The 27,990-nt window shown below is 46.5% G+C and overlaps 1 protein-coding gene across 1 annotated transcript in view; it reads right to left on the bottom strand.

The window, feature by feature from the left end:
* Window positions 1–9,746: 9,746 nt before the first annotated feature.
* POP1 (POP1 homolog, ribonuclease P/MRP subunit) overlaps window positions 9,747–27,990 on the bottom strand; it is a 1,381,968-nt gene continuing 1,363,724 nt past the window's right edge. Inside the window, exon 16 of the mRNA XM_069621412.1 lies at window positions 9,747–11,539. Coding sequence (XP_069477513.1) covers window positions 10,855–11,539 — 685 coding nt within the window. The 3' untranslated portion in view covers window positions 9,747–10,854. The remainder of the gene's footprint in view (window positions 11,540–27,990) is intronic.

The following is a 27,990-nucleotide window of genomic DNA, read 5'->3' as shown; positions in this document are numbered from 1 at the left end:
GGTTCATGGGTCTAGCTCCAGGTTTGACTATCTGTTGGTGTCCCATGATGGGGGTTCACATGGGGCGATTGTCAGATTTGTCCCCAGACCTTGTCGGACCATTCACTGGTAATCCTGGACTGCCTATTGGGTGGGGAATCCAAGGGGGGTCTATTCTTGGCGCTTTAAATCTGCCGCGCTGCAAGATGCAGTGTTTTGCCGGGAACTGCAGGACAAGATTGCAGCTTATTTTGAACACAAGGAGAGCTCCATCTCCACACAGGAAGTGGTCCTGGGAGTGCTTCAAGTGTTTTATCGGTGGGGTATGTATGGCCAAAGAAAACAGGATCCTCCTACTGATCCAGGGGGATCTTGAGGCAGGCACGGTGTGCTTAAATCGGCTGGAATGCAAATATGGGGCCACGGCAGACCCCAAGGTCTTGACCAAGCTCTGGCAGGAGCTAGAGGGGTTTAGGGCAAATGCAGATCGGGAGATTCGGTTTCTTGGCCGGGCCCATCAAGTGCGTCAGTACGGGGAAGGGCAGAAGGCTAGGGCCTTGTTGGCTCGGCTTCTGGCAGCTGTTAAAAGACCTCCGCAAGTGGAAAGCGTCAGGGACCCCCAGTGAAAACCCCTCTGTGCAGAGAAAGATATTGCAGCCAAATTCCATGCTTTTTATAGATGCCTATAAGAGTCCAGATATTTGCAAAGCTCAGAGACACTGCAGCAGTGTCCTGAGGAGGCGGAGTTGTACTGGGTGGAACCTCAACTTCGAGAGGCTCTTAACTGAGAGATTTTCCTGGAGGAGGTAACTGTAGTGATTAGGGAGCTACCAGGGGCTAGGTCCCTGGGGCTGGACGACCTGTCGGGGAGTTTTACAAGGCATATTCCACCATCTTGGGCCCCATCTTGTTACGAGTGTACGCAGAGTCACTCGCCTCAGGGACGCTTCTCCCCTCGTTACAGGAGGCAAGCATTATTCTTTTACACAAAAAGGGGAAGCCTCCTGAGGACTGTGCATCCCACTGCTCGATTTCCTCAATGTAGATAATAAGATCTTTGCCACAGTGCTGGCCAATCGGCTGCTTACGCTGATGCCCGGCTTTGTGCTGGCGGAACAGGCCGGATTTGGTCCCGATAGGAACACCATGTATGTTTTGCACCCCCATTTTGGGGTTTTGGCGGCGCTAGAGCCGGAAATACAAGCTGCTGCAGTTTTTGGGATGCTGAAAAGGCATTCAACTCTGTTGGCTGTTCTCCAGAAACTTGGGCTTGGCGCTCTCTTCATAGCTCTGGTGTCTCTTCTATATGTTAACCCGACTGCCACGATTGTGGTGGGGCGCACAAGGTCTGAAAGCTTTGATATGGGGAGGGGGATGCAGCAGGGATGCCTGCTATACATGCTCCTTTTCGCTCTAGCAATGGAGCCACTGGTGGCGACTCAGAGAGAGGCACATCCAACGGGAGCTGCAAATGTGCTGAATAGGTTAATCATCTCCTCGTATGCAAACGACGTGGTCCTCTTCCCTCTGCAACCCAGTGCGCAACCTGGCCCCAGTGATGCAAGTCAGTGGGCTTCCCTCTGATGGATGGGACTTAGGCGTTTGAGGACGAGTTCATCCCCAAGTGGGAATCCTCGGGCGTCCGATACTTGGGGGTGGTGTCGCGCAGCCGCGAGGAGCTGTTCTGGGACAACTATGGCCAGATGGTATGGTCTCTCCAGGATGTGGTGGACGCTTCCGCTTACACTTATGGCCAGTATCTCGATCCTAAAAATTATTGTGCTTCCCAAGCTCTTATATCAGTTCCTTAATGTCCTCATTGTTCCTTTCCTGTTTTTTTTTTCTTGCAGCTCCGGCGGCTCATTCCCGACTTACTCTGGGCAGGGAAGCAGGCGAGGGTGGCATATGCCACACTGACAACCAATTGAGAGAGGGGGCTGGCCCTGCCGGATCTGGAATGCTACTATTGGATGGCACAGGCGTATTTCCTAGCCCATTGGTACGCCACCCACTTCTAGCTGCCCCAGGAGAGAGCACTTGCCGCCCCTGATCTGTTGTGCTCGGTGGTTCTTGTGGCTTCAGGGCTGTCACCCGGCTCCCTAAACATTGTAAAGATCACTTGTGCAATTTGGAGTAAGATTGCGGGTAAGGTGGGCATTAGCACCCTGTATTCACCCCTCCTTCCAGTCCAACACGTGGCAGGGCTAGCCATAACAGGAAAGAGCACCTTCCTCTGGTAGGTGGAAAAGCTGGGTATTGCCCTCTTTGGGGACTTCTTCACTGATGGGGTGTTTGTTTCTTTACAGCAAGCTAAAGACAGGGAGGCAGGTACTGCTTTGGACATCTTTTATACTTCTGGGTACGGCATGCGCTCAAGGCACAGTTCCCATCATTTCCTAGTCCACCTCCTACGTGGGCATTTTTGCAAGGGGTGATTCAGTCACGGGGCCAGGGCCGATTGGTATCGTGAAAATATAGCAGTCGCATGGCAGACATTCCGTGGTAGGGCGAGGCACTGAGACAGAGGTGAGAAAGGGATCTTAGAAGGGGCATTTCGGATAAGGATTGGAAATATGTATTGGGTCAAACCTAGAAGGTGTACCTGAATTCCAAATTTAAACTAATACACTTGAACTTCCTACACCAGGTCTACCATACTCCGGCCAGGCTCCACAGACACTTCCCTTCTACGCCAGACTCATGTGCCAGATGTGGGATTGGTCCAGCTGGGTTTTTTTATTAGGCCTGGCAGTGCACACAGGTTTCACGGTTCTGGATGAATGTCCAGGCAAAAGTCTTGTTGATTATTGGGGAACAATTTGGGCAAGTTCCTGTGGTGGCGCTCCTGGGATGCACAAGGTCCCTGCCATGGGCGACCATACGCTTGGCGGGCCTGCTCTTGGTGGTGGCTCGCAGAAGGGTAGCCATGGCATGGGTGAAAGGCCATCCACCTAGTGTGCAGGGATGGCTGCAAGATGTGGCGTACTGCCATGACATGAAGACAGCATTTATGCAGACTTTGCTGCTACATGCCTGGCCGCCGGAGGTGTGGGCACCATATGTTCAGTACTTGATCACAGCAGCCAAATAAGTTTAATGTGTAGAGCCATAACCGATTTTTGTGTAATGTGCATTGCTCATATACTTTGTGTAATGCTCTGGGTGGGTCGCGGGCTGGGTCGGAACTCCTTGTTTTTTTTGGTGGTTGTTGAAAAACAAAAAATAAAGTATTAAAAAATAAAATAACAAAAATAGATTGGAATGAACAGAGCGAGCAGGTATATAGAAAGAGGCCAAAGAAGAAAGATAGGCAAAAGCAGTGCCAAAGCCAGGGTGGGGGCAGAGGGTCTGGCTGACCCCGCTAGCTCTCCCCTTGTGCAAAGTGCACCCCCAGCCTCCCGCTGGCACTCTATTATAGTCCCCTCTCCGGCACCAAAAGCTGCCTCCGCCACTGGCGAGGAACTAGGCAATGCGTACATTTAAAGACAACACACACAAAATTAAATACAAAACGGGCTTCAAAAGATAGCTAAGAAATATAGTGTAAAGCATATGTAATAGAGGCACGAGAGGAAAGTCGGAAAAGAGCATGGACAGCAGAATTAAAGATAGAGCATAAAGGAGCAAGACGAAATGCAGGAAGACCAATAAGAAGAGCAGAGCAGTAATCAGGTCTAGAAAGAATTAGAGAAGAAATAAGAAGTTTAGTAGCATGGAAAGATAACAGAGAATGAATTTTGCGTACATTAAAAAGCTGAAAGCGGCAGGAATGGGCAGTGGCGGAAATATGAGAGGCAAAAGAAAGAGTCAAATATAACTCCTGAATTGCGAGCCGAAGTAGAGAGGGAGAGAGAGGAAGGGGGAAAAGACATTAAGGAAGCAGAAAGAGAGGAAGAGATAGCAGAGGATGGAAAGATACTGAATTTCTGTTTGAGATGGATTACAATGTAGGAACGTAGACAGTTGAGGGGAGGAGGTTCCTACTTGTTTATTCATAGAGACCATCAGTCATATTATCTTTCTAAACCATAACACGTTTTCCCCAAAGATATTGCAGAAATGTATTCAGGGACAAAAGGAGTTAGTTCTTTGAGCTTTAGCACAACGACATGGCAAGACCTATCTTCATGGGAACACAGGTTGTGAACCTGAAGGTGATGCAAGGTAGTACCCTGAGCAAAATCCGAGGAGTCGTGGTTATGGAGCTCTGGGGCACTCATCTCCTATGACAGTAGAAGATCTATGTGAATGTGCTAACACCAAACAGAAGCACTTTGTTCTGAAAATGTTTCTCCTCATACAGGTGTCAGTGCAGGGCCGGGTAGCTGTCTTTCAGACCTACAGCACAGAGCCAATTTATGCTGGAAGGAAGTAATGACTTACTCAACAGTTACATCATTATGTGTTCAGGGGGAAATTGAGAATGTTCAGAACAGCTTGTAATACTACCATTTTCTGTGCTGCAAGTAAGCAGAAATAGTCTCCTTGGGCCATCCAGCAAGGCCTGGAGCTCCATCATCAACTCTAGTGTAATTCATTACATGATGGAAGCAGGGGAGGAGGTGGGGAAAACCCCTACCCAGAGCTTAAAATGATGCAAAGGACCCACCGGTCCTCTGGGACTTCCTAGGAGCTTATTGTGAACCTCTTGGAAAAGGCATGTAGACATAAACCATACTTGTGTTAGCACACTATTGCCAAGGTTGACGCCCCTTGTTCGCTTGGTTGAAGGCACCTCCCAAGATGGCAAAGGAAACGTGCAACCCCTCATTGATCATGGCGACAAAGGGTCTGAATTACCAGAGGGATGGAAGATGTATTGGCAAAAAGGTCCTACAACTAACTGTGTTGATGATTTTGTCTTCTTATCCAAAGGACTAGTCGTGGGAACAGCTGGTCTCTTCTCCTATAAAGCGCTACAGCTACAACATACAACCGTGTGGGAGATTGTGCTGCTAGGTACAGTGCCTCATCTGAGGTGAACTTATACGAAGTTTCCAGATTTTTTGGTCTTTGTGGAGGAGGCTGGCTTCTTCCAGATGCCAGCTGCTTTCAGCACTTTACTATTTGCATAGGGATACCCACCATCTATGCTTCTGATTGCAAAACAGTAGCCAGAATCCCCATCCTCTGAGACTACATGATCCTCCAGTCTCAACCCTAGACACTCCTCGATTGTAAACATTAAGTCTTGGATTGGGCTTCCTTTATTGTACTCCACTGGGGAAGTATCTGGATCTGTGGTCACATGATGCAACCATAACCCAAGTGACTGGGTCACTGAGACAAGTGGCGATTGTGACAGTGGAAGGAGTTAATGGTTTCAATAGCAAAATGAAAGGAGTCATTGGCACCGAATAGTTGGATAGCATTTCACTTTACTTTCTGCCTGTAACATCACTCCCGGTGTCCATCTTGGATCAGTGACATTGCTTTCTGTGGCCATCTTGGATTGGTGACATCACTTCCTGTGGCCATCTTGGATCAGTGACATTTCCTGCGAGCATCTTGAGTCAGCCCACACTGCAGCTGAAGGCCACAACAGTCTCCTCTGGGAACAACAATCAAGAAGAAATGGCCTCATCCCAGCAACAAAATCAGAGACCAACCACTGATCGATTAGGTGATCAGGTGTCCAGAACTTGTGTCATCACTTCAGGCGTCCAGCTATGGGCATCCCAACCCCATGGTGGAACATTGAAGACTGAAGACCAGTCATTGACCAGCCTCTTGGCATCCTCGCCTAAGAGCCTTTTGCTTTTCTCTCTGCTACACCTGTGAGTACTCCTAGCTTGCTATTTACTGTGCTTTCTCTCTCCACACTGCAGTACTCACCTCGAATGCATTCACTCCTGATGATCCTTCTGCTCTTCCTACTCACCTATCCCTATGCTTTCTCCAATCATGCTACAACTTCCTCTTTTTCAATCCCTATCATAAAACTCACAACTCGAAACTCCCACTGCTCCTCTTGCAGCACATATTTCCAACAAAGCTGACGGGCTAATCATAGTTCCTCTAACAACTATCCAACTTGCCTTTCTTACTCTGAGACTCAACTTCTCTACTCTTCCTTACACATCAACTGAACATTGCACTCTGGAATGCTCAGTCGGTATGCAACAAACAAAACATACATATCACTGACTACTTTCACACCAGCTCTCCTCGCCTAGACCTCCTTTCTATCACTGTAACCTGGATTTCTCCAACTGACACTGCCACCCTTGTGGCGCTAATGACTCCAAACTACCCTTCATTCACTCTCCTCGTCTGACTTGCAGAGGTGGAGGCAACTGACACCTACTCTTTTCATGCCTCAATACCTCACAAATCCCCAATGCCACATCCTCTCCTACCACTTTTGAATTCAACATCTCTCCTGTTGCTTCACTTGGTTCACATCATCTCCATCTATCGCCCTCCTGGTCCCAATGGACCATTCTTTGATGAACTTGGGCAAATCCTTGATTCTCTTTCCACTAAACATCACCTCCTTCTCTTAGGTGTCTTTACCCATCCCTCCCCAACCACTTCTCAGAAATCGGAACTTCAGTCTTTTCTTAATGACCACACTCTCCACTCTATTCATAACTTACCTACCCACACCGAGGGCAACTTTTGACTCTCTTATTCATCTCTCTCCTCCTCTCACTCGGCCACTAATACTACTGTCACACCATCCCTATCTGATTACTCAATTGTTTTCACCACCATCTCCTTTGCACCCTCGGACCTCTCCTCACCACCTGCCTCACCTATTACTAAAAGGAAATGTAAACCTTCTGCCATTCCTCCTTTTCTCTCAGACCTACATTTCTCACTCTCCTACTTCACACCGGATGCCTCTTTCACTAACGCTGCCTTTTCATGCTTTCAATAACTACTATACGACTCATTCTCCTCTCACTTCCCACTGCTACCTTTTACCCCTAAGTCTCAGCATCCTCAACCATGGGTCACCCCATTCATACACTCTCTGCACAGACATGCACTGGCTGCTGTACAAATGGAGGCATACCCACTTGCATGACGACCTGAAACTTTACCTCACTGCCCTGAACTTTTTCAAGTCCTCACTTGATAGAGCAAAAACAGATTTCTACTGCACCCTCATTGACCCACACTCCCACATCCTCAATGGCTACAGGGCACCAAAAACTCACTCTTACTAAACCTATGACTTTCAACTCCACTCTCACAGCTAATGACCTAACACAATACATTGCTGCAAACATTTCGAAAATGAGATTCTCTCCAGACCTTCGTCACACTCCATCCTCTGACATTCTACACCCCACTTACTCAACCATTGTCTGCCTCTATCTCCCACTTTAGTCACACTAATACTGAAGAAGTATTATCTCTACTGACAAAGGGTAACCCCTTTTGTGCCCCATCTGACCCTCTTGCTACTCAGCTTATCAAGCATATTATCTCTTTAATGACCTCTCACATTGCTGAACTCTTCAACCTGTCCTTTGCCTCTGCTTGCTTTCTCTCCATTTTCAAAACGACCAGTCATCCCTCTCCTAAAAAGCAAGGGGCTGACCCAAATCGACCAGCTAACATTTGCCCTGTGTCTCTTCTTCCGCACTACTCCAATGTGCTCGAAAAGGTTGTTTTTAAACGTCTTACCAATTTCTCAGACATCCACAACCTTCAAGGCCCATACAAGTAGGTTTCTGATCCTGTCAGCCCACAGAAACTGCTCTTATGAATGTCACCAACTTCATCTCCTCTGCTAAGCACTCCAACCTATCCTCTATCCTAATTATCTGTGACCTGTCCACTGCCTTTGGCACTGTTGATCACTCACCTCCTTAATACTCTTTCGTTCTTGGGATTCATGCTCATCCCTTGCCTGGATTGAATACTAGCTAGCACCTCGCCAATTCTCTGTCTCCTGGAGCAACAACACCTTTCAACATACTCCTCTAACTTCTAACTATTGGTGTTCCACAGGGCTTTGTCTTAGGCTCTCTCCTTTAGACCCTCTACTCCTCTGCTCTTAGGTCACTAATCTTCTCCTTTGGATTCTCGTACTACTCTTCGCAGAGGACACCCATATCATCTTCTCTTTTCCTGAACTCTCCTCTGATCTATCACAATTAAATATTGCATGGCTTTGCACTCTCTGTTAAACTCTACCAAAGCAGAAGTGCTTTTCCCCTGCCTATCCAGTTCCCACCTGACACTCTCCCCTGCTCTTCTTCACCTAGAAACCTCTGTCATCCATGGCCCTTCTCACACCTTGCCTACTTTCATCTCCAAAACTGAAACGGCAGCTTGCCGCGACCTCCTAAATATTAGGAAAATCATGCACTGCCTTCCTTTCAACACCGCCAAGCATTGCTTAACTACTCTTGTATTCTCTAAGCTGAACTACTGTGCCAGCATCCTCTTTGGTTTCCCCAACTATGCTTTCTGTGCTCTCAACAAGATCATTCACTTTGCTACCAGGACTCTCTTTGAACTCCCTCACTTCACAGCTACTTCCTCGTACTGTCACCAGGCCAGAAGGATGACAATGCAAAACAGGGCCAGATTAAAATGTCTGCTCCTGGTTCACAAATCTATACCCCGGAAGGCACCACTGTATCCATCAACTAGAGAAAACTCTGATGATGAAAATCATCAGATCTGGAGACACCATATGTGTAAGTAAATACTACTGCATTATTGGAACATTCATAGATCATGAAATCTTCTTTCTGTAGTATCTTTTATTGGTGCTTCTCTTGTTATTTCAATTGTGAAGAGGTAGAAACAGCAGGGGATGCATTTCAAACATGTTGTACATCGTTTATCGTTAGGGCGATGCCTATAAAATAAATAGAAAATTACAATGTGCTTCTCAAACAGCTGTGTGAAATTATCTACATATAGACAAATGAACAGAAACTGTTTTGAGTGATCAAATGCTAGGACAGACCATTCTTACCTGTTCTGTAAGCTGTAATCATACAAAAATCTGTGTCTGGTCTAAATTGCAACCTTTGACCTAAATACACACAAAAACGCATGTAAAGGTAACACCTACTTTATGTCAAGTTATAAACCAGAGGGTATAAAATAAAATCTGTGCACCTGTCTCCAACGTCAAATAAGAATCTCATTCTGGGCATTTAAGGCTATAGTAACAGAAAAAGCAAACCTTCAGAATGTTGTTCACATTCAGCGTGCTTCTAAACAAGCTCATAGTTAATGGAAGCCACTTACTGGTATCCAGGATCTGTTATCGCAAAAGGCAGCATTCTTCTTGGAAAAGAAGGAACCACCATGACTCACCTTACCTCTTTATAGATTAAAAATGCTCACTCACTGTGCGATGACCCGATATTATGGCATCATTGCACGCACTGCACGCGTGACGTCATCACACACGGTGACCACATGACATTAACAGAAGTAGCAAAATAAAATACCTAGAATACAACGATACAAGAATTGACATTAAACCAGAAAATCATAAGTACAAACTTGTACTTAAGGCTATACCGGGAGAAGAATAATGGTCTTAAGTAAGAAACAAACCCTGCAAAATATGAAGATAAATGTGACTGGTCCGGCAGATGTTACCCTGGACACCCTATAACTTACAAACTATGTGCTTATGTCCGGCATCAAAAATGCAAAAATAGTTACAAAAACCTTACTTATTGCATTACATTTATTATACATATGGCCCCTTTGCTGTTTATATTTCTTCTTTGTGTGGATGTGTAAATGTGCACGGATTAACATATTACAACTTGAAACAACTGTGAAAGTTTTGCATTTAATGTCCACATTTTAAAGTGAGAGATGAGTTTATTTTGCAATCAAACGTGTCATTAGTATGATGTGGAAGCATGTGGTCGCTCATCAACTACCATTGCTTTAAATCAATCTGGCAAATTTATTGTGTATTGAATTTTAGTAGTCCAGAAAAACAAAGATGTGAGTGAAGCACAGCTTCACTCAGTTGAACAAAACTCATTTTTCTTTCGACTGCATATCTATAGATTAAAAAAATAGTCATTAACAAAATACATTATATTGTAATGCATGTTAGGCGCACACTCAGGATGACGACCAGGCCTACACATACTACTGGGTCACCTCAATTTCATATTGCGCAAAAGAAGATTACTTTGATGATACATTCCCACCTCACGGCCCATGGCAAAGGCATATCGCTATGCATTAAGGAGTTCAAAAGTGACCAGCTAGTAGGACCTCACTGTGTGGTCAGGCTTTAAGCAGGACATGGCTGAAGGGGGGTGAGCTGCTAGTGGAATGGGAATATAGGAACTTTGTCTTGCTATCAGCAGCACCCTTTTGAGTGGATGGATGGTCTTTCCAAAACCATGTTAAGAGTTTCGCAATTCTTAGAGGGGAATTCCAGGTCTCTGTTACTCCATAAAATAAAAAATAGCACAGATTCAGTGGGAAAGCATGTCCAAAATCTTGTTTACCAGCTGAAATATGAAACCAGGTGTTGGACTCGCAACGTTTTTCAAGACCTCTACCTGTGAAAAGATTCCCTTGTACTAACACTATGAAGTGTCCTGTTCTCTTCACTTGAAAACCTATGTAAACGTTAACGCCAAGGGCTACATTTATTAAGTGTCCCAAAAATGTGGCATTTAGTCTCTTGCATATGAAAGTGCATGGTAAATTTGCATCTAATTTAGTTGGGGAGAGCATTACACTGTGGATTAGTTTTGTGATTGCAAAGATGTGTGAAAAGAATAATGAATATAGATTGTTTGCAACAGGGCACATAAACCCTACCAGTTTCCTTAGCCACTTCAGACTTTTGTCAAGCAAAGTCTTTTTGTGTGTCTTCTAAAGGACACTATCTATAGGCATTGTATTCCATGCTCGTTCTTAAATATCAATGGTAAGTTCAGCAAACCTGTACTGCAAAGAAGCTGGATTTCTTACTAAAATTGTACCTTTTCTATCAATGGGCTGTCTGGCTAACATATGTAGCAGTCCAGTCAAACTGACAAACCCAACTGCTTCGCCACAGCCAACAGCCAGTGAGAAGTCTCCTTGGGTGACAAATCCAAGGACCATTCGGGAGCAGTGTGAAGAAACATCAGGCAGAGGTTCAGGCCATAAACCGAGAGTGAGATCTGGCATTTCGCCAATGTTTTCTTTCGTCTGTTCAACTAAAGCGCCAGGATCTGCATCTTCATGGTTTGGATCACCTGCTGTACTAACAGATACACCCTCATGGCTAATAGTGTGTTTGCTCTTCTTTTTCCTCTTCAATTTCTTGAGCTTCAAAATGTTGTGCTTGAAATGGTCGCTGTGTTTAGGTTCTTGCGGCCCGCTGTATTGCCCATCTTTCCTTAAATGCATTAAATCTTCCTGCAGAGGAATGCAGATCATAGCATGCATTTCTGGGGTACCCTTTTTCATCAGAGAGAGTCTGACCCACACTAGTGTTCGCGGGTACAAGCAAATTAGGGGCTCCACGTCTCCAGCTGTCAACTCTTGCTGAATCTTTCGGCCCTTCTGAGAAGGGCGACACCAATACGACAACTGCTTGATCAATCTTCTGCACCTGTTTGAGAACAAAAGAATAAGCAATGATGACATTTAAGAAGCACATTGATGCAAAAATATCAGTGAGTTAAAAACATCTCCAAGAAATGTTTAGCCAGTGTTTTTCAAGAAAAATATACTTTTGAGAGGCTTGATTGAGTATATCTGCAGATGATAGTGCACAGGTGTCTGAAGCTCTGTATTGGTCACTGAGTCTGCTTCACATTAAGGGTACAACTGAATTAACTTATTAAGCACTGCGCTCTAAATAACGGCAATGAGTATCTCTTTAAATTCGTGGTTAATTAAATGCCAGCCCTCCGGAATGCATGGAAAATAACGAAAATTACTAATAACACGCCCACTTCCTAGAAAACCACGATGACCAGGGGCCAAGTGGGTCGCTTGAAGCATAGTTAGGTTTATCAGGTGCCTTTATGTAAAAGCCACAACATTCCTAGATTTCACAGGGTGATTTAAACTCCATATTTTTCAAGACAACACCTTAATGTTATGCAAACCTCCACACTCCATCACCTAGGAATGAAGAAAGTATTTTGCCCAATACTAACCCTTACGCTTGATCTTGTACATACAATAGGTACAGTTGACATCATCCACTGTGTGTCCTACCGCCCATAACCTAAGCTCTAACCATCCCCCACACACACCGATTAACCCAACAGTGGTACCAAGTACCCAGCACCAACTAAATACCGAATTGTAGAACATGTGGATCACACTGGGAGAAACCCAGAGACACCACAGTGCAACCCCACACAGAAAGAACCAAAAGATTAAGCACAATAATTGCAACGCCTAACATATAGGGTTAGTGCAGAGATAACCGATCGGCTTAAATCTGAAATCATGAAACCCTATTATAGGAGCATTCATAGACCAGAGAAATTGAAAAGCACTGGCCCAAACCATTCCTTCCCCAGACCCTAGCAAGCAGCCGCCAACCCCAGGTGAACCCTAGGCAAGCCTGATCTAGGTTAGGCAGCAATCCATACAAGAATACATTTGTAGATTCAGGCCTAGAAAAGAAGTGCATATTGCCATTATATGTGATCCTGTCCGAACTGGGAGGGATTCAGATGGCCCTGGGGGGGTGGGGGAGACAGAGTCTCGCTTTATGCAGACGACCTCCTAATATACTTGAGTAACCTCAAGGGCTTGTGCCCGGTCATGACCGAAATACCCCAGAGGTACCAAACATTTAGAAGGCTCAAAATAAACTGGTAGAAATCGGTCCTTTTCGCAGTGCAGGGAGAGGTGACCTGTCCTCCCCAAGAATACTCATATACAATAGCAGAGGCAGGCTTCAAATACCTAGGTATCCAACTCAGCTCACGCTTGGCAGATTACATCCAGCTCAATCTCACCCCAGTAATGAACAAATTCGCACAGGACATCACCCACTGGCAGTCCCTCCCACTAACCTTGCTGGGAAAGGCGGCGTTATTCAAGATGCTAACGTCACCCACATTTCTATATGCCCTACAGAACGCCCCGCTCCCGATTCTGAAAAAGGTCTTTGTGGCAATTGAGGTGTCCTTGAGGGGGCTCCTGTGCGGGGGGGGTGGGAGGGAACAACCATGGGTGGCACTGAAAACGCTACAGCGGTCAGTATGGGAAGGCAGGATAGGCTTACCCAACCTGCGCAGATATTACTGGGCTGCCCAGTTGCAAAAGGTGAATGACTGGTTACACGGGAATCAGCTGCTTCCACACATTGCTGCGGAGCGAAAAAGAATGAAAGGCCGGACGACCAGACAGGCTCTGTAGAGGGGGGTATGGCTAAATGGCCTCACTGCATGAAATGCCGAACCCTGGAACACCTCTGCCAATGCTAACATACTGTATGGAACCTATTGTATCTTACATAAGTCAAACATTGTTTTTTTTTTTTTGCTCTGTTATAAAATCAATAAACAGATTGGTTAAAAAAAAGTTGTCCTTGACAATGGACACTATGAAGCATTCTGTATTGGTGAGGGTCGAGGACTCTGATGTGCCAAGTGTGCGCACATTATTTAGCTTTAACCTCCTTTCAAGACCTCTATTACTTTTAGCAGCCTCGCTATTTTCTTAATTTTTTCCTTAGAGACTGCTGAAGTATCCTCTGACACTCTACTTTCCATTTCCTCCACTCTATTGCCATGATGGCCTTGTCACGAGTGCAAAAATACCACTAGGTAGACCAAGCAGTCCAATTTGCGGCTTATTCAGTTTATGCCATTTGTGCTAGGAAAACATTTCTCTTATAGCTCTAACAGGGGGCAAGTCCTAAAATAAAGTGGGGGAGGGACTCATTAACATACAGAATGGGGTGTGAATCACCAGAAATTAGCATATCAAGGTGAAACATGCTAATTTCATTAAATTTACTTTGCATAACCATACAAATTGCACAGGACAAATGGAATTTGCCTTTCATAAAATCAAGACACAGCAAGAGAGGATATGGAACAAGTTACTTACCTGTAACTTCTGTTTTCCAGAATCGGTATCTTTCATGGATTCACATGCTCATGAATATTGTCTGTCGTCAGACTGGGAATCCACGGTAATAATAAAGCTGTTTGCTTTATACTGGAAAAAAAAACTGCTTGGTACTTGTATATCCAATTGCTGTCACTCTGTGTCATGCTTCCCCAGCCAATGACAGTGGTCATCATTAGCTCCATCCCTGGTGGCCATGTTCAGATTTAAAAGTGCACGTAAAGTGACAGTAGCAACCACTGAAGAGCCATAGAGGGCTAGGAGGGAGGGTCACATATGAATCATGAAAGATACCAATGCTGGAAAACACAGGTAAGCAAACGTGTTCCTTTCTCCAGCAGTGGATCTTTTTTGGATTCACATGCTCTTAAATACGATTACATAAACAACCAATGGGAGGTGGTACAGGTCTCAACAGAAGCAATGGAAACTCACCCCTGGAGCACTCACCTCAAGCAAAAAGGTTGTGAAGCACAGCATGGCTGACACAGGACTCCTCCCTGGAATCCCTGTCAACGCAGTAGACCTTTGTGTAGGTAGACCTCCACGTAGCAGCCCTGCAGATGTTGATCAGGGGAACACCAAATAGGAACGCCGTAGTAGAGGAAACAGATCTAGTGGAATGCGCCGCTGGTCTACCTGGCAGTGGTCTGTTCGCCAGCCTATGACAGTAGGAGAAGCAGCCAGTAATACACCTGGAAATGGAAGCCTTTGACAGCCCCACACCATCAATGTCTCGGGCCCTGCCCCGCCAGGGTGAAGCCCGCAGGGACAAGGGTGGGGGGGGGGTATTGGCATCCCACAACACTCTCTGCTTCAGCCCAGGAGGGTTCTCATTGGAGGATTCTGCTGTCCACACCCCTCCCCCACACCTTCAAAGTCCAGAGCCCTGTCCCGTCAGGGTGAAACCTGCCGGGACAAGGGCGTGGGGTGTTGGCATCCTGCAGGGGTGTTAGCGACCTGCTGTGCTCTCCACACCAATTTGGAAGGACCATTGACTCAGACAATTCCAAGGTGAGAGCGAGCCAAAAAATTGTGTGCTGGTGAGGGGTGGGGAGTCTGCATGCTGTAAGGAGAATTGTTGGAAGTTCTTCAATGGAGACAGTGGAGCATGCACTCCCCCCCCCCTTTTCTCTGCAATTCTGCCCTTTTGTCCAATTTGCAAACTCACCCTGGCCCCAAAACCAAACAGATGATTAAGGTAGCGAAAAGAAAAAGGGGGGGTTAGGGGGCTGTCGTGTGATTAAGGGAATTGACCATACTTCCGACATTGACTTTAATCCTAGCAGGATCACCGTCCCAGCAGTTTTTGCCGCCATCATTCCTGTTCCGGGGGAGATACTAGGGAGTTGCTTAAGGAGAAATCGTTTAGTATCTCAAACTTTTCATGGGAGGCCCACCCTCGAACAAATAAGACCACGCAATGCTCCAACCTCACCGTTTTGGGAGGGGAACCAACGGCCCTAACTGACCACGGTGGGCACTCTCCCAGCCACATGCCCAACCAATATGTTGCTAAACCCGGGGAAGGCTCCAGCTGCACAAACCAACCAAAGCTTGTGCTCAACACAAGCTTGTCTTCCCAACCTCTGAGTCCAAACTGTATGGCAGCTGTTAAGATACCAGTATCAGTGGACAACGGAACTGAGAAGGCGCCCACAGGTTTATCCAAATTCCTCAAGGATTGCGCTCTACTGGCCTCTCCCCTGGTTTCCATTTGGCCTAGCGGTTTGCCACCACCAGGCCCTCTTCTGGCATTGCTCACCTGGCCCCTGATCCATTGGGCCGCATTGTAGCTCACAGCGCGTCTACCCTTACTCCCCCTGCCTTAGACTTTATGGACATGGTCAACAAAGGTTCTATTGAGGAAAAACCTTCCCCTAGTTCCATTGGCAGTTCCATCTGCAGCTCCTGGAGTGAGACTATGTTGGCAGCACACTCTGGGTCTAGTTCCTTCCTCCGACTGACTCCACCTTAGGGCATCCAAGCCTCCCAACCAAGGATTCACGCTTCCATTAGGTCCCCCGCATACAGAGGTACAAACTACCCGAGTAGTTCCTGTGACCGTGTGTTGTCCGAATTGACAGTTATTAATAAACTGTTACTAGACCTAATCGAGGCCCAGGGAAGAGGAAGGTGCGGGAGTGGGGGCCGAGAGGGCCCACTGGGGGAGATTCAGGGTTTCACCACTGCTGTCATGGGGCTACATCCCCCCAATCTGAAAATTGCTCCCAATTTCTCTATTCTAATGAGCTGACCCCAGCCTGAACAGCCACTAAAATGCAACGCACCTGCAGAGCCCCCCAGATCCCTTACTGTGTGGTATTCCTTTTACCTTGGCAAACCGCGCCTCTAGAATTGTGAGTATTAAGCGCCCTATGGTGAGGGCAACTGGTGCTTATAATCATCGTTCTGGGGGGTTTGCCCAAGCGCCAAGCACAGGGGGGGGGGCAAGTGGGCCCATTGTATTTCTCCATGGGGTACCCAAACTGCCCTCTGACAGGCAAGAACCGAGGGACGCCCTGTTGAACAAATGCCTCCATTGGCTCCATTCAGTTGGGGACTGTGTCTTCGTGACCCGGGTGGCTGTTTTGGGGTGTCATAGGCTGACCAGTGATAACCCTAAGTGCTCTGTTAAATTAGTTTTCGGGGACGGACAAATGGCCAAGGAAGTACTGGGAAGACTCCAGCGCCATGGCCGGACCATTATTGGTGGTAGTATTGTTGGCAGCCTGTCCCCTGACCCTGGTACTGTGGGCCCCCCTAAACACTTTCTCACCAACATCGCCATATCTGCCGTGAATCTTGTTCCCTTGGGCATCTGGTAATTTGGCAATTATCGTGGTATTGGGACTTCAGAACTAAGATCAGAGAATTGCCCCATGCCACGTAACAGGGGTCATGATTAGCTCCTTGGTATTATTGTCACCAGAGAGTTACTAGCACGCTGGAACTTTTCAGTTCTTTTTTTCGATTGTAAATATGGAAGTGTAATGTTAGAAATAATTCGCTAGGATGTGCTTTGATGGTCGTACGGCCGGATAAAGTTATTTGACTGACAGATCCAAATATTACAAAAAGTTGTTACGTTGTAATGCACAGGCAACATCCAGTAAATGCAATGCCCTCTCCGCCAGAGATGTGGGAGAGCCAAAGTACACAGGTAGGGCCAGAGGCTTGTTCAAGTGAAAATTCAAAGGAACCTTTGGCATAAACGAGGGATGAGTGTGCAGCACCACCTTCGATTGAAGGAAAGTCAAAACCGGTGGGCTTGCAGGAGAGAGCTTGCAACTCCCCAACCCATCTGGCAGAGGTAATAGCCACCAGAAACACGGTATTCCATGAAAGGAACTTTAGAAGGGCTCGATGTAGAGGTTCAAAAGGAGGGCACGTGAGCTTGGAAGTACCACATTGAGTTCCCATGCAGGAGATGGTGCTTTTACAGGAGAGAATGTCCGGAACAGACCTTTGAGGAACTTCTTAACCAGCCTATGAGAGCATAGGGAAGGTCTGCCCGCTGTGCAAGTGTAGCCAGAGGCAGTTGCGAGAAGGACCTTTATGGATGCGTGTGCCAGCCCTCCCTTTGCCAATGATAGAAGATATGGCAGTATTTGATTAGCCTTGATCCGAATGAAGGTCTAATCATTGTGAATGACACCATATAGTGAAGCGTTTCCACTTGTGCTTGTAGCAGGAGAGAGTGGACAGAGCTCTAGCCTGCCAGAATTTTCCTGCAGTCTAACTGCAATGTGATGTGATCACATTCTAGGCCTGCAGGAGGCAAGCCGCCAACTTCAGGGACGCAGGGTCGTGGTGCAGAGCGGCCCCTTCTTCTCTGGAGAGCAGGTCCGGACGATGAGTCAGTCTGATGCAAGGTGCTGCTGACAGATGTAGAAGGTCGGAATACCAAATCTGCCATGGCCACGCAGGAGCAATGAGGATCATCTTGCATCGGCTCGGTTTGAGTGCATTGATTACTCGTAGAAGAGGAATTGGAGGGAGTCCATTTAAGAACCGGCCCTCCAAGGAAATGGAGCAATCTTCCCCCAGACTTCTCCCTTGTGGATACTTGCTGGCAAACTGGTTGCACGTGGAGTTGGCTGCTGTGGTGAACAAGTCGATCTGTGGGTGACCCCACCTTGAGAAAAGACAACAAACTTGATCCTGATGGGAGTTCCCATTTGTGACGGAATCGCAGTTACCTGCTGAGGGAATCTGCGATAGTGTCGTGGGTCCCTACTAGGTGAAAGGGAATAAAGAACATGCCCTGGGATAGAGCCCAGTGTCTGCGACTCCATGGACAGAACGGGAGAAAAAGTCCCTCCTTGCTTCCTGATTTAGAACATTGTGGTGGTGTTGTCTGTGAAAATGCGAACCACCTTGTTTTGGAGCTGGTGTTGGAAGAACTTGAGAGCCCAGAACACAGCTCAGAGTTCCAACACATTGATACACAGTTGCTTCGTTTCTGGCTGCCAGAGTCCTCTGGCATGGAACCTTCCGTTGTACGCTCCCCAACCCTCGAGAGATGCACCTGTTGTCACAGTGACCTAAGGTGCCGGGGGCAAAAGGCGGCGCCTTGTATGAGGTGCTGCCGATGAGCCCACTAATGCAGAGTCTGGTGAAATGCTGTATTAAACAAGATCTTCTCGTTCCAGGAGGCCAACACCTATTTCCACCTGGCATCTAGGAACTCTTGGAGCAGTCTCATCTGCAGTGGGTACTAGAGGGATACATGAGGACAACATCCCGAGTAATGACTTAACTGAGTAAACTGTTGTCCATTGGAGGGAGGACACCTGCTGAATCTTGCAGAGTAAGGCCTTGCCCTTTCCTCCGAGGGGGCAGCTACGCATTGCAGCATTTTGAGTTGTGAGCCCAAGAACTGGGCGTTGTGAGATGGCAACACGTACGACTTCAGAAAGCTTTTGGAGAATTCCAGCAAAGTTAGGCATTGGATGGTTTGCTTGGTATGTTGCAGGTTTAGTGGCGATTCTGCACATGGATTAGTCAGTCGTCCAGCTAGGGGTAATCGTACACACCTGTGTGGTGCAGATAGTCAGCCACTGATGCTAGGCACTTAGTGAATATCGTTGGTGCCGACTTTAGTCCAAAAGGCAGGACCTGTCACAGTTTACCCTACTGGTGCCCATGTCAGGCCTTCACATTCTTTCCGAAGGGAGCATTTTCCTTGTTGCTTGCCTCCTACGGCATCTCCTTTCTACCAGCGTTGGGGTTGTCCAGGGAAAAGTTCCGTGTTTGCGGGTCATTCAAGCCCCTCTGCTGCACTGCGTTCCTCTACGGCACGTGGCACCTCCCGTCACGGTCATGTGACTGTTGGCTCCGCCCTGCGATATGGCTTGCGCCTTTCGCACCACCATAAAACACTTCCGCCTCCATTAACCCAGCGCTTCTGATTAAAGTCTTTACTTGCACTACGGTTAGTCAATTTCCTGATCCTGACTTCTGCCTTTGTTTTATGGACTGCCTCATCTTCCTGTTTTGCTGATTTTGCCTGAACGTTAAACGAAGCCCATGCCTGCCATACGGACTGCCTCTGCTCTTTGATTTCTGCTTTTAAACTGCCCGCACGTCAAACAAAACCTCTGCTTGCTTAAGGGTTGCCTCTGTTTTGGGAAAGTCTGCCAGCACGTTGTCAATTCCCTAAAACAACCATGGGGAATTTGCCTGTCATCACCACAGAAGTCATTCTTTTCCTGGTAAAGACTCCAAGAGTCCATTCACAACACCACAAACTATTTACAATCTTTTAGCCCTCTCAATGCACTAAACATTGGACGTTTTGCTGCAAACCATTGTAAACCATCCCGCTACTAGTGCGTCCCTCATGCTACTCGGGTTTTAGTTTCCTATTAACTAACTCTTTCCTCCGTTGTTTACTCTTTTGGAGTGACTGGACCTCTACCTTCTACCTGAGTACCTTCTGGTGTTTTCACTGGGTAAGATAATTGGGTTTAAAAAAAAATAAAAATCTTTTCCTTCCAATTCAGTAGAGCTTGTGTATAATGAAATCCCTCATTTCGGCACTTAGATCGTCATTTGTTACAAGAGCGACCTTATACCAGATAGGTCAACCATTGCCCACAATAGTAGGTTAGTTCCTCCTCTGAGTGTTGCATTTATCCTGGTTTTGAGATCTCGTTCTAAATCTTTTTTCTTTCTTGCATCCTGATGCTACTGGCGGTGTTCTGGTGTTCTTTCCCGCTCTTTCAACAGATTTGCTCCTCTGCTTGTGTGGTTTTCACTAAGCAGAGGGGTTTATCATTGGAAAAAACTCCCTCAAGTGAGGAGACCTGGGCCAGTATGCGTCCAGGTTACCCGATACGGCAGGGTTTCTTCATCATCCCCTTTTCCGTCTCATGGCGAGTACTGATAGGGCATTGAACTGGTAGTGCTTCCCCTGCACCAAGAAGCAAGGAAACGCCTGTGCTTCCGATCAATGTGTATGTGGAAGTATGCATCCCCCAAGTCCAGGGATGAGAGGAAATCCCTGTTCCAGTTGATCCAGTACGTGCTGAAGCGTGACCATGCAGAACGTTTGTGATTTAAGAAACTTGAGGAGTAGGATGGGCTTCCACCGACCAGACCTTTTTCTCATAAGAAAGTATCTGCAGTACACTCCGGACTCCCAGAGGTGCGATGGAACGGCTTCTATGACCCCTTTTTTAGCAGGAACTGAACATCTTGTAGGAGGAGTGGCAGATGTTCTTGCCTTCGAAGTGGAGGAATGGAGGGGCATCTGTCTAGAAATTCCAGCGTGTGACCGTGGTGGACGATGTTGAGCACCCATTTGTCGGTGTTGATGTTCTGTAAGGGAGAAAATGAGTCAAAGCTACCCTAACCAAAAGCGTGACATAGGGTCAGCAGGTTTGCAGTGGAGCTAGATAGCTGCTTGCTCAATAGACAAAAAACACCTAAGAATGCAGGAATGGCAAAAAAGGTTTTTTTAAAATTACACTAACAGAGAACAAAACAATTTTACAAGCTGCGCCGTGGCGCTGAATGTATGCATTATTAAGCATATTTTGATCTGCATCTTTGTGAGTTAGTAGGCAGAGTGACAAACATTGTATATTTCAAGTATTGTTTTAAATGACAATACATTTAACATTGTTTAACATTGTCGACACACAATTTTGAGTTTCTGGTTCGGTATAGATGGGTGGAAACAGTGGCTGTAAAACTTGGGACAGCGCTGCTGTAAAAGTACCGAACGGTCTTCAGGACAGTTGTTTCAAGTCGGGTCGATGTTAATGAAAGGCCGTCCACCTATAAATGATAGGGGACTGGGTTAGTTCAGAGAGTGATGTCTGGGAAAGAAATTGTTAAAAACTGCAATCGTGGGGACCTACCATGTACAGGTAAGTAAGCGCCTTGATCGTGGTTAAGTTTGTCCAGCGAGTGAATTAACTGGAAGGCTGTCCGCAAACGTCAGACGCTTGGAGCTGAATCATTAAATAAGTAAGAATTATTTATCATGGGGGGGCTGGTGGCCACAAAAAAAGGAGTGCAAATAGAAACTATTAAAAAGGTGGAAAGCACTGAGCCAGACATGTGCTGTGTGGATAGAGACTTATTTGAGTGCAGGCCAGTGGGGATGCCTGTGATCGAGGAGGTGCTGGTGTTTGGTCCAGCTAGATTAATGGTCAACAGCCGGTCGGATCTGTGCACAGCAGAGTTAACACTATCAATGGAATTTCGAAATGCAAATAGGATTGATTCGGTAAAACCTGTGACAATTTAGGGTAGGAGGCAAGGTCTTAGCGTACATTGTGTTTATCTAACTGTGTCATGCGGCCACATAGAGCGAGATGGTGATGGCAGGTGCTCGTTTGTGGGTAATGGCTGTGATCCAGTGTCTAAAAACAAAAAGCAAGTAGTGGTTCCGTGAGGGAACGTGAGAATTACCTGATGCATGCAGGGCGGGAGTAACCGCCGGCTACAACTCTTCCGATCAGTGAGAAACGAGCTGTGTCACTGTCGGGGTGTAGTGCGCATTTCTTGTAGTAATTGCGCGTTCACGTGTGCGCATGTCAGGGAAGCATTCAGATGAATGCGCATATCCAAAGGGAGTAGTGTTTGTCCCGGGATGCAATGTTGTATTTAAAATGCGCTGTCTAGTGTGCGCATGTCGAGGGAGGCATTGTATCTATTGCGCTTGTCCAAAGGCGAGTAGTGTATTGTCACGAGATACGGGTGATCTCGCTTAAATGTAAATGAAGTTCCAGAGTAGATCTTGTTTGCAAACACACACATCTTGTTCAAAAACATCTTGTTTTGCTGAAAGTGCCGTGCATAGATGAAAAAAGGCAATTACATGATATAATACAAAATGATTAGATTGATTTGGAACATAGGTACACATAGTCTTGACAGCTGCTGGTGCGTGTGAATTACTGTGACTTTTGGAATCCATTCACGATTTATCATGCTACTCATATCCAAATTACATATTGGTCTAAACTGTTTTGCATCAATTCGACCAAAAACACCCGCCTGTTTGTGCATGAGGGTGCGTGTAATGAGTGCAAACATGACAATCTATTAGGTATCGAAGGGGGTAGTGTTGCCTGCTTGTATGGTGATTTTGACATAATAGTACAAATAAGTTCACCAAAAGGACAAGGAAATCATTCGAAAAATAGTGAAAATTAAACCTGCTTGGCTAGAAAGCGGAGTGAAACAACAGGTAGAGGTAATGTGATGAGGGGAGCTTGGTATAGCAAGAGCATTATTTGTTGAACAAGAGGTTCCACTCAATAGAAATATTTAAACCTTGTCTGACAGAATCTAGACGATGGATCCATTTCTGTTCCAGTTTGCGTAGGGCTAGGTCTATGTCACCACCGCAGAACGGATTGCCCACTGTTTGTAGTATTGTCCAAAAAATATCGTTGTGTGTGGTTTTTCGCTTTGAAATGTGCCACCAATGGTTTATCTTCAACTTGGTTCCGCACACAAGACCGATGTTCACAAATACGTTGCCTTATTTCTCTTTTGCACTTTCCCACATAGATGAGGTCACACAGGCATTTGATTATGTAGACTGACCATTTGGTTCTGCAATTAGTGAAAGAGTTAAGAGTCCAGGAGTTTTCTTTTAGATCAATGGTTTTGAGATTGGCTGTCAAAGGACAGACGGAACAGGAGCCACATTTGAAATGTCCTTTAACTGCGGGGAGATGCCATAGCGTGGTTTGTTGCTGGCTAGGTGTCTCGACTTCTGTATACGTGTGCACAAGATGGTCTTTTAGGTTCCGGCTCCTTTTGAAGGCAAAACGCAGTTTTTCTGGGTGGAATGGAATCAGTTTGTGGTCTGTCCCAATGCTTGAGGATCATTTTTCTGATGGATTTACTCAGTGGGGTGAACGTGGTCACGCATGTCATCTTTGTTGTAGATTGATCTCTTTTGCCTGGCATTAAACAGGACTCTCGGCTTGTGTTTTTCACACATTTACGGGCCTGTCGAATTATGTGTTTGGGGTAGCCTCTTTCTTTTAGCCAAATTGTTAGTTCTTTGCTTTTTGACGCATATTCGCTGGGGGTGCAATTTCTCCTTATCCGTAAAAATTGACCATATGGGAGATTCATTTTGAGACCTGACGGATGAAAACTTGAGTATTCTAGGAGGGTGTTTTTGGATGTTGGTTTTCGGTAGAGAGTTGTCCCTAAAGAGTTGTCTTGGTTTTTATAGATTTCCAGGTCTAGAAAAGGTATGTTAGTTTTGCTGTGGTCGATGGTGAATTTTATGCAGTTGTTCTGTGCATTTAGCCATTGTAAAAAGAAGAGTAGATCTTCTTCTGTCCCTTTCCAAATCATGAACACATCATCTATATACCTAAGCCAACTATCAATTGCTGGTTTAAAAGGGTTTGCTTCGTTGTAAATTGAGTCTTTCTCAAATGCGTCCATGAATAGATTCGCTACATCCGGGGCAAAAGTTGCCCCCACGCTGGTTTCGTGACACTGCTGGTAGAAGGTCTGTTTGTAGATGAAGTAATTTTCCGTAAGTGCTAATCTGGTACATTCAATGAGGAATGCTGTGGGTGGTTCTGTGTTAGTTCTTTTATCCAGGTAGGTTTTGAGAACTTGTAGGCACTCCATCTGGGGAATGCTCGTGTAAAGAGATTCCACATCAAGAGTTACTAGTAGGTTGTTTTGTTCTATTTGTATAGTGTTATAGTGTCCAGCATCTTTATCATGGCCGTGGTGTCTTGGATGTAGGATGGCATCTTGCTGATGAAGGGTCTTAGAAAGTGATCTATGTAGATGGATAAGGGTTCTAACACTGAACCAATGCCAGCCACAATAGGTATGCCTGGTGGGTTTGTTTGGTTTTTGTGGATTTTCAGAAGCAGGTAAAATGCTGGAATGATGGGGTGTTGATTGACCAAGAAAGCCTTCTCATCTTCACCTATCCAACCCTCGACGTATGCGTGGCTCATGAGACTCGTTATTTCAGACAGTATCCTTAAAGTGGGATTGGTAGGTAACTGTTTGTAGAATCTTGTGTTGGAAAGTTGGCCGGTGACTTCTTTGTCGTATAAGATCTGGCTCCAGAGGACTATCCCGCCTCCCTTGTCGGCTGGTTTGATGAGGAAGGTCTTGTTACTTTCTAGTGCGAGTCGTTGGGCGGCTGAGAGGTTATTTTTGAAACGTAATTGCTTGTCGAAGGTCTTGTGTAATTCCAGGATGATGCGGTTTTCAAAAGATAGTATTTCAGGACATACCATAGAGGCGAGAGGGGTGAAAATAGAAGGGGATTTTGGAGGCTCCTTGTCAGTGCTGTCCCTGAAAAAATATTGTAGACGGATTTCGTAATTCGACCTCTCTAGTAAAGGGGTTAGCTTTGGCACTTGGTATGAAACTGAGACCTTTGGTCAGGACTTCTATTTCATTAATGGACAAGATGTGGTCACTGCGATTGAAGATCGGGATCACCCTGTTTGTTGTGGTGGGACCCATTGTCGTGTTCGCATTGGGTGTAGGCCTTGGTAGCGAGGTCTGCCTCGTTGTTCCCTCCCTTGAAAACTTGATGCCTGTTAGGGGTTCGCTTGTCCACCAGTTGTTGAATCTGAGTCACTGCTGTTAGAAATATTGGAAAATGTCACAAATGTCTTCCTCTGTTGTCTTCGTGGGTTTTGTCTGGATGCGTTTGTGTTGAGTTGGTTATAAAAACCCGGGACCAAGTATGGATATGTTCTCTCCTCTTTATAGTGCTTGATATCTATTTGAAGCTTCCACAATATTTTGTCAATAGTGAATTTCTGAAATTTCTTGATTTCACAAGGGTGCTGAAGTGGGGGCTCGAGACCGGACGCTGGTCAGGATTGTTTCAGGGTTTGCGTGTGGGTGGAAGAACTGTGTCGCCTGTGCGTACCCCTGAAATGCCTGCAATCTTCCTCTGTATGCCTCCTGCGAACTGGTGCGGGATGGTTGGCGATAGTTAGGCCGATAATCTCTGGAGGTCCTGTAGAATCTGCCCATCCCAGAATGAAAGGACTGCCTTCTCTGCAGCAGGCTACCCACGGGCTGAGTGGTATCTGTGTCTGTCTAGTGTTTAGTCAACCTTTTTTCCAAAGAGGTCCACTCCATCAAAAGGCATGTCTATAACCTTTGACTGTACCTCAGGAAATACGATTGTGGCTTTCAACCACCCTTGGAGCCTTAGGACTGCTCTGTTGCCCATCTGGCGGAAACATGTGTCAGCAATGTCCAGGGCCATGGTGAAGGCGTGATCTGAGGTTTCTTCCCCCTAATGGAGCAAAACAAGGGCCTCATCCCATTTGTTATCAGGCAGGGAGTCCAAGATGGGACCCACCCTCTACCATAACTCCCCGTCATATCTAGAGAGAATAGCCAAGGAATTGGTTGTCTTAATGCTGGCTGTGGCCGTGGTAATTACCTGCTTGCCTTCTGGGGGCGCCATGTAAGGGGAGGACAGGTTGGCCGACTGCATTCTTGCGGAAGCAGATACCACAGAGTCGGTGCCTGGCTGAGTGCAACGACATTTTGGAGCGGAATCAGTAACCTTAAAGGTCTTCTACAGGCGGTCTTTCTTTGGGGGTGCTAAAGAAAGGTTCTTCATAATCAACAGCCCACCCTCCCAGATGTCATCAAGGATTGGGAGGGCAACTATAGATCTGCTGGAGGCCTCCCGTCTCTGAAAAAGCAACCCCTATTTTCATTGTTACCCTGGATAAAGCTCAAAAAGCTTCACAACTCACGCAAGCAGGGCATGCAAAGAGCCATTTCCATCCAGAGGCGAATCTCTGTAAGGCATATCTGGCGGCCCACATCAGCTGGTACCAGGTTGTCATACTCGTCAGTAGTAATATGCATATCTGGATAGACGTCCGTATTCGGGCCAGCATCTGTGTCTGTGAGCGCAGATCCGGTGGCAGCAAACAACTGAAGAGTTGGTCTTGGAGGACGTGGTGGTGTAACCACTGCTTCATGTGAAGGCCCGGTAGGATGGCTTCTACTTGGACCACGTTGTGCACCTTGAGGGACTGGAGGAGGCAGGCGCTGCTGCAAATCAGTGACTAGAGATATTAGAGTAGACAGAATGTCCACAGATAGGTCAATGTGTGCTGCTGGCGTTCCCATAGGAACTGTAGGTGCTGTCACGCTCACCTGATTCCCACGGAGGCGCAGGTCTGGCTTCGAGTGCTGATGCTTCTTCAATGGTGAAGCGCAGGACTCTGAAGATGGACAGGAAGGGCCCCTCTACTCTGGCATTTCTGGCTCGTTGGAATATTCCCCTGCGCGTGAAAAGGGAGTATTACCTACTGACGGAATAATGCTCAAGCCTCCCACTCCCTTCCAACCCTCCAAGATACCCTTCCACAATTCCCCGTGAAGTCTCACCTTAGGGTCTGGAAGGATGAGTTCTCCATCCTGCTTCTGATGCAGGGGCACGTTGAAACCCAGTTACTTCACTGGATTGAGGTTTCATGGGAGTTCAAAATAAGCTTGACTATTCAGGTGAGGCGCTGTGAGAGTTCTGTTGCAAGTTCAAAAGTTCAAGCTTAATATTGATGTTCATTGTCTTATTGCTGCTAGCGCTAACGCTAATGTCTTTTTCCCCTTAGGGTCCGGGGTTCGGAATGCCGGAGATATGGCGCCGACCCGAAGTGAAACATGCAGTTCCAGTAAATGACAGGTAAGTTCTGGATGAGCGTTCGGGTAATGTCTTTGCATTCGCTCATTCAATGTCTTTGTCTTTTTTTCCCCATAGGGGCCGGGGTCCGGAATGCCAGGAAGCGGCAGGACCCGAAATGAAATGAGAATGACCCAACAGGTAAGTCTTAGAAGGAAACTGAGCTTTTCCTATTCCCTTCCTTCTCTCACCTTGTGTTCTTGTCTTTCTCTCTCTAGGCTCTGAGAAGTGGCTGCGGATCCGGATGATCGCTGCTGAAGATGGAGGTGCCCAGGAAAGGTGAGTTAAATGCAGCACTGCAGCGATCGAAGCGAAATGCTTTTAAAAATGATGTCTTCCCTTTTAGGATCGTCGGTGTGATGTCGCCGTGATGCAGCTTCAGCAGGTAAGGTCTTCTTTCTCACCAATTCTCTCTTATCTCCCTTTGCAGGTGACCCAGGATGCTGACAGGCGTGGCTGAAGTCCAGATGCAGGAGCTGACACGGTGAGCGTCCAGCTGCGAGGAGCAGAACAACGCGAAGCGTGAGTTGCTGATCGGGCGTGGTTTAAATAGCTTTGGAAGAAGTTCCAGGTATGTATCCTTCCACCGATCAGGTATGTATCCTTCCCGACCACACCCAGGTGGAAAGTAGTCCCACAGGTAAAGTAGTTCCATTCAGGCCTCAAGAGGGCCTGGATGTAGCAGCATGGTCTGCATCTGGTAAGTGCACATTAAAACACTTGAACACATGTCTAGCTTTATGAGCCTGGCGCGTAAGGCGCCAGGACAGGGGTCCAACATG

This window comes from Ambystoma mexicanum, chromosome 5q (assembly GCF_040938575.1).
Source record: "Ambystoma mexicanum isolate Mex_15411 chromosome 5q, UKY_AmexF1_1, whole genome shotgun sequence".
Taxonomy (NCBI): Eukaryota; Metazoa; Chordata; class Amphibia; order Caudata; family Ambystomatidae; genus Ambystoma; species Ambystoma mexicanum.
This window is presented reverse-complemented; position numbering and strand designations above follow the sequence as displayed.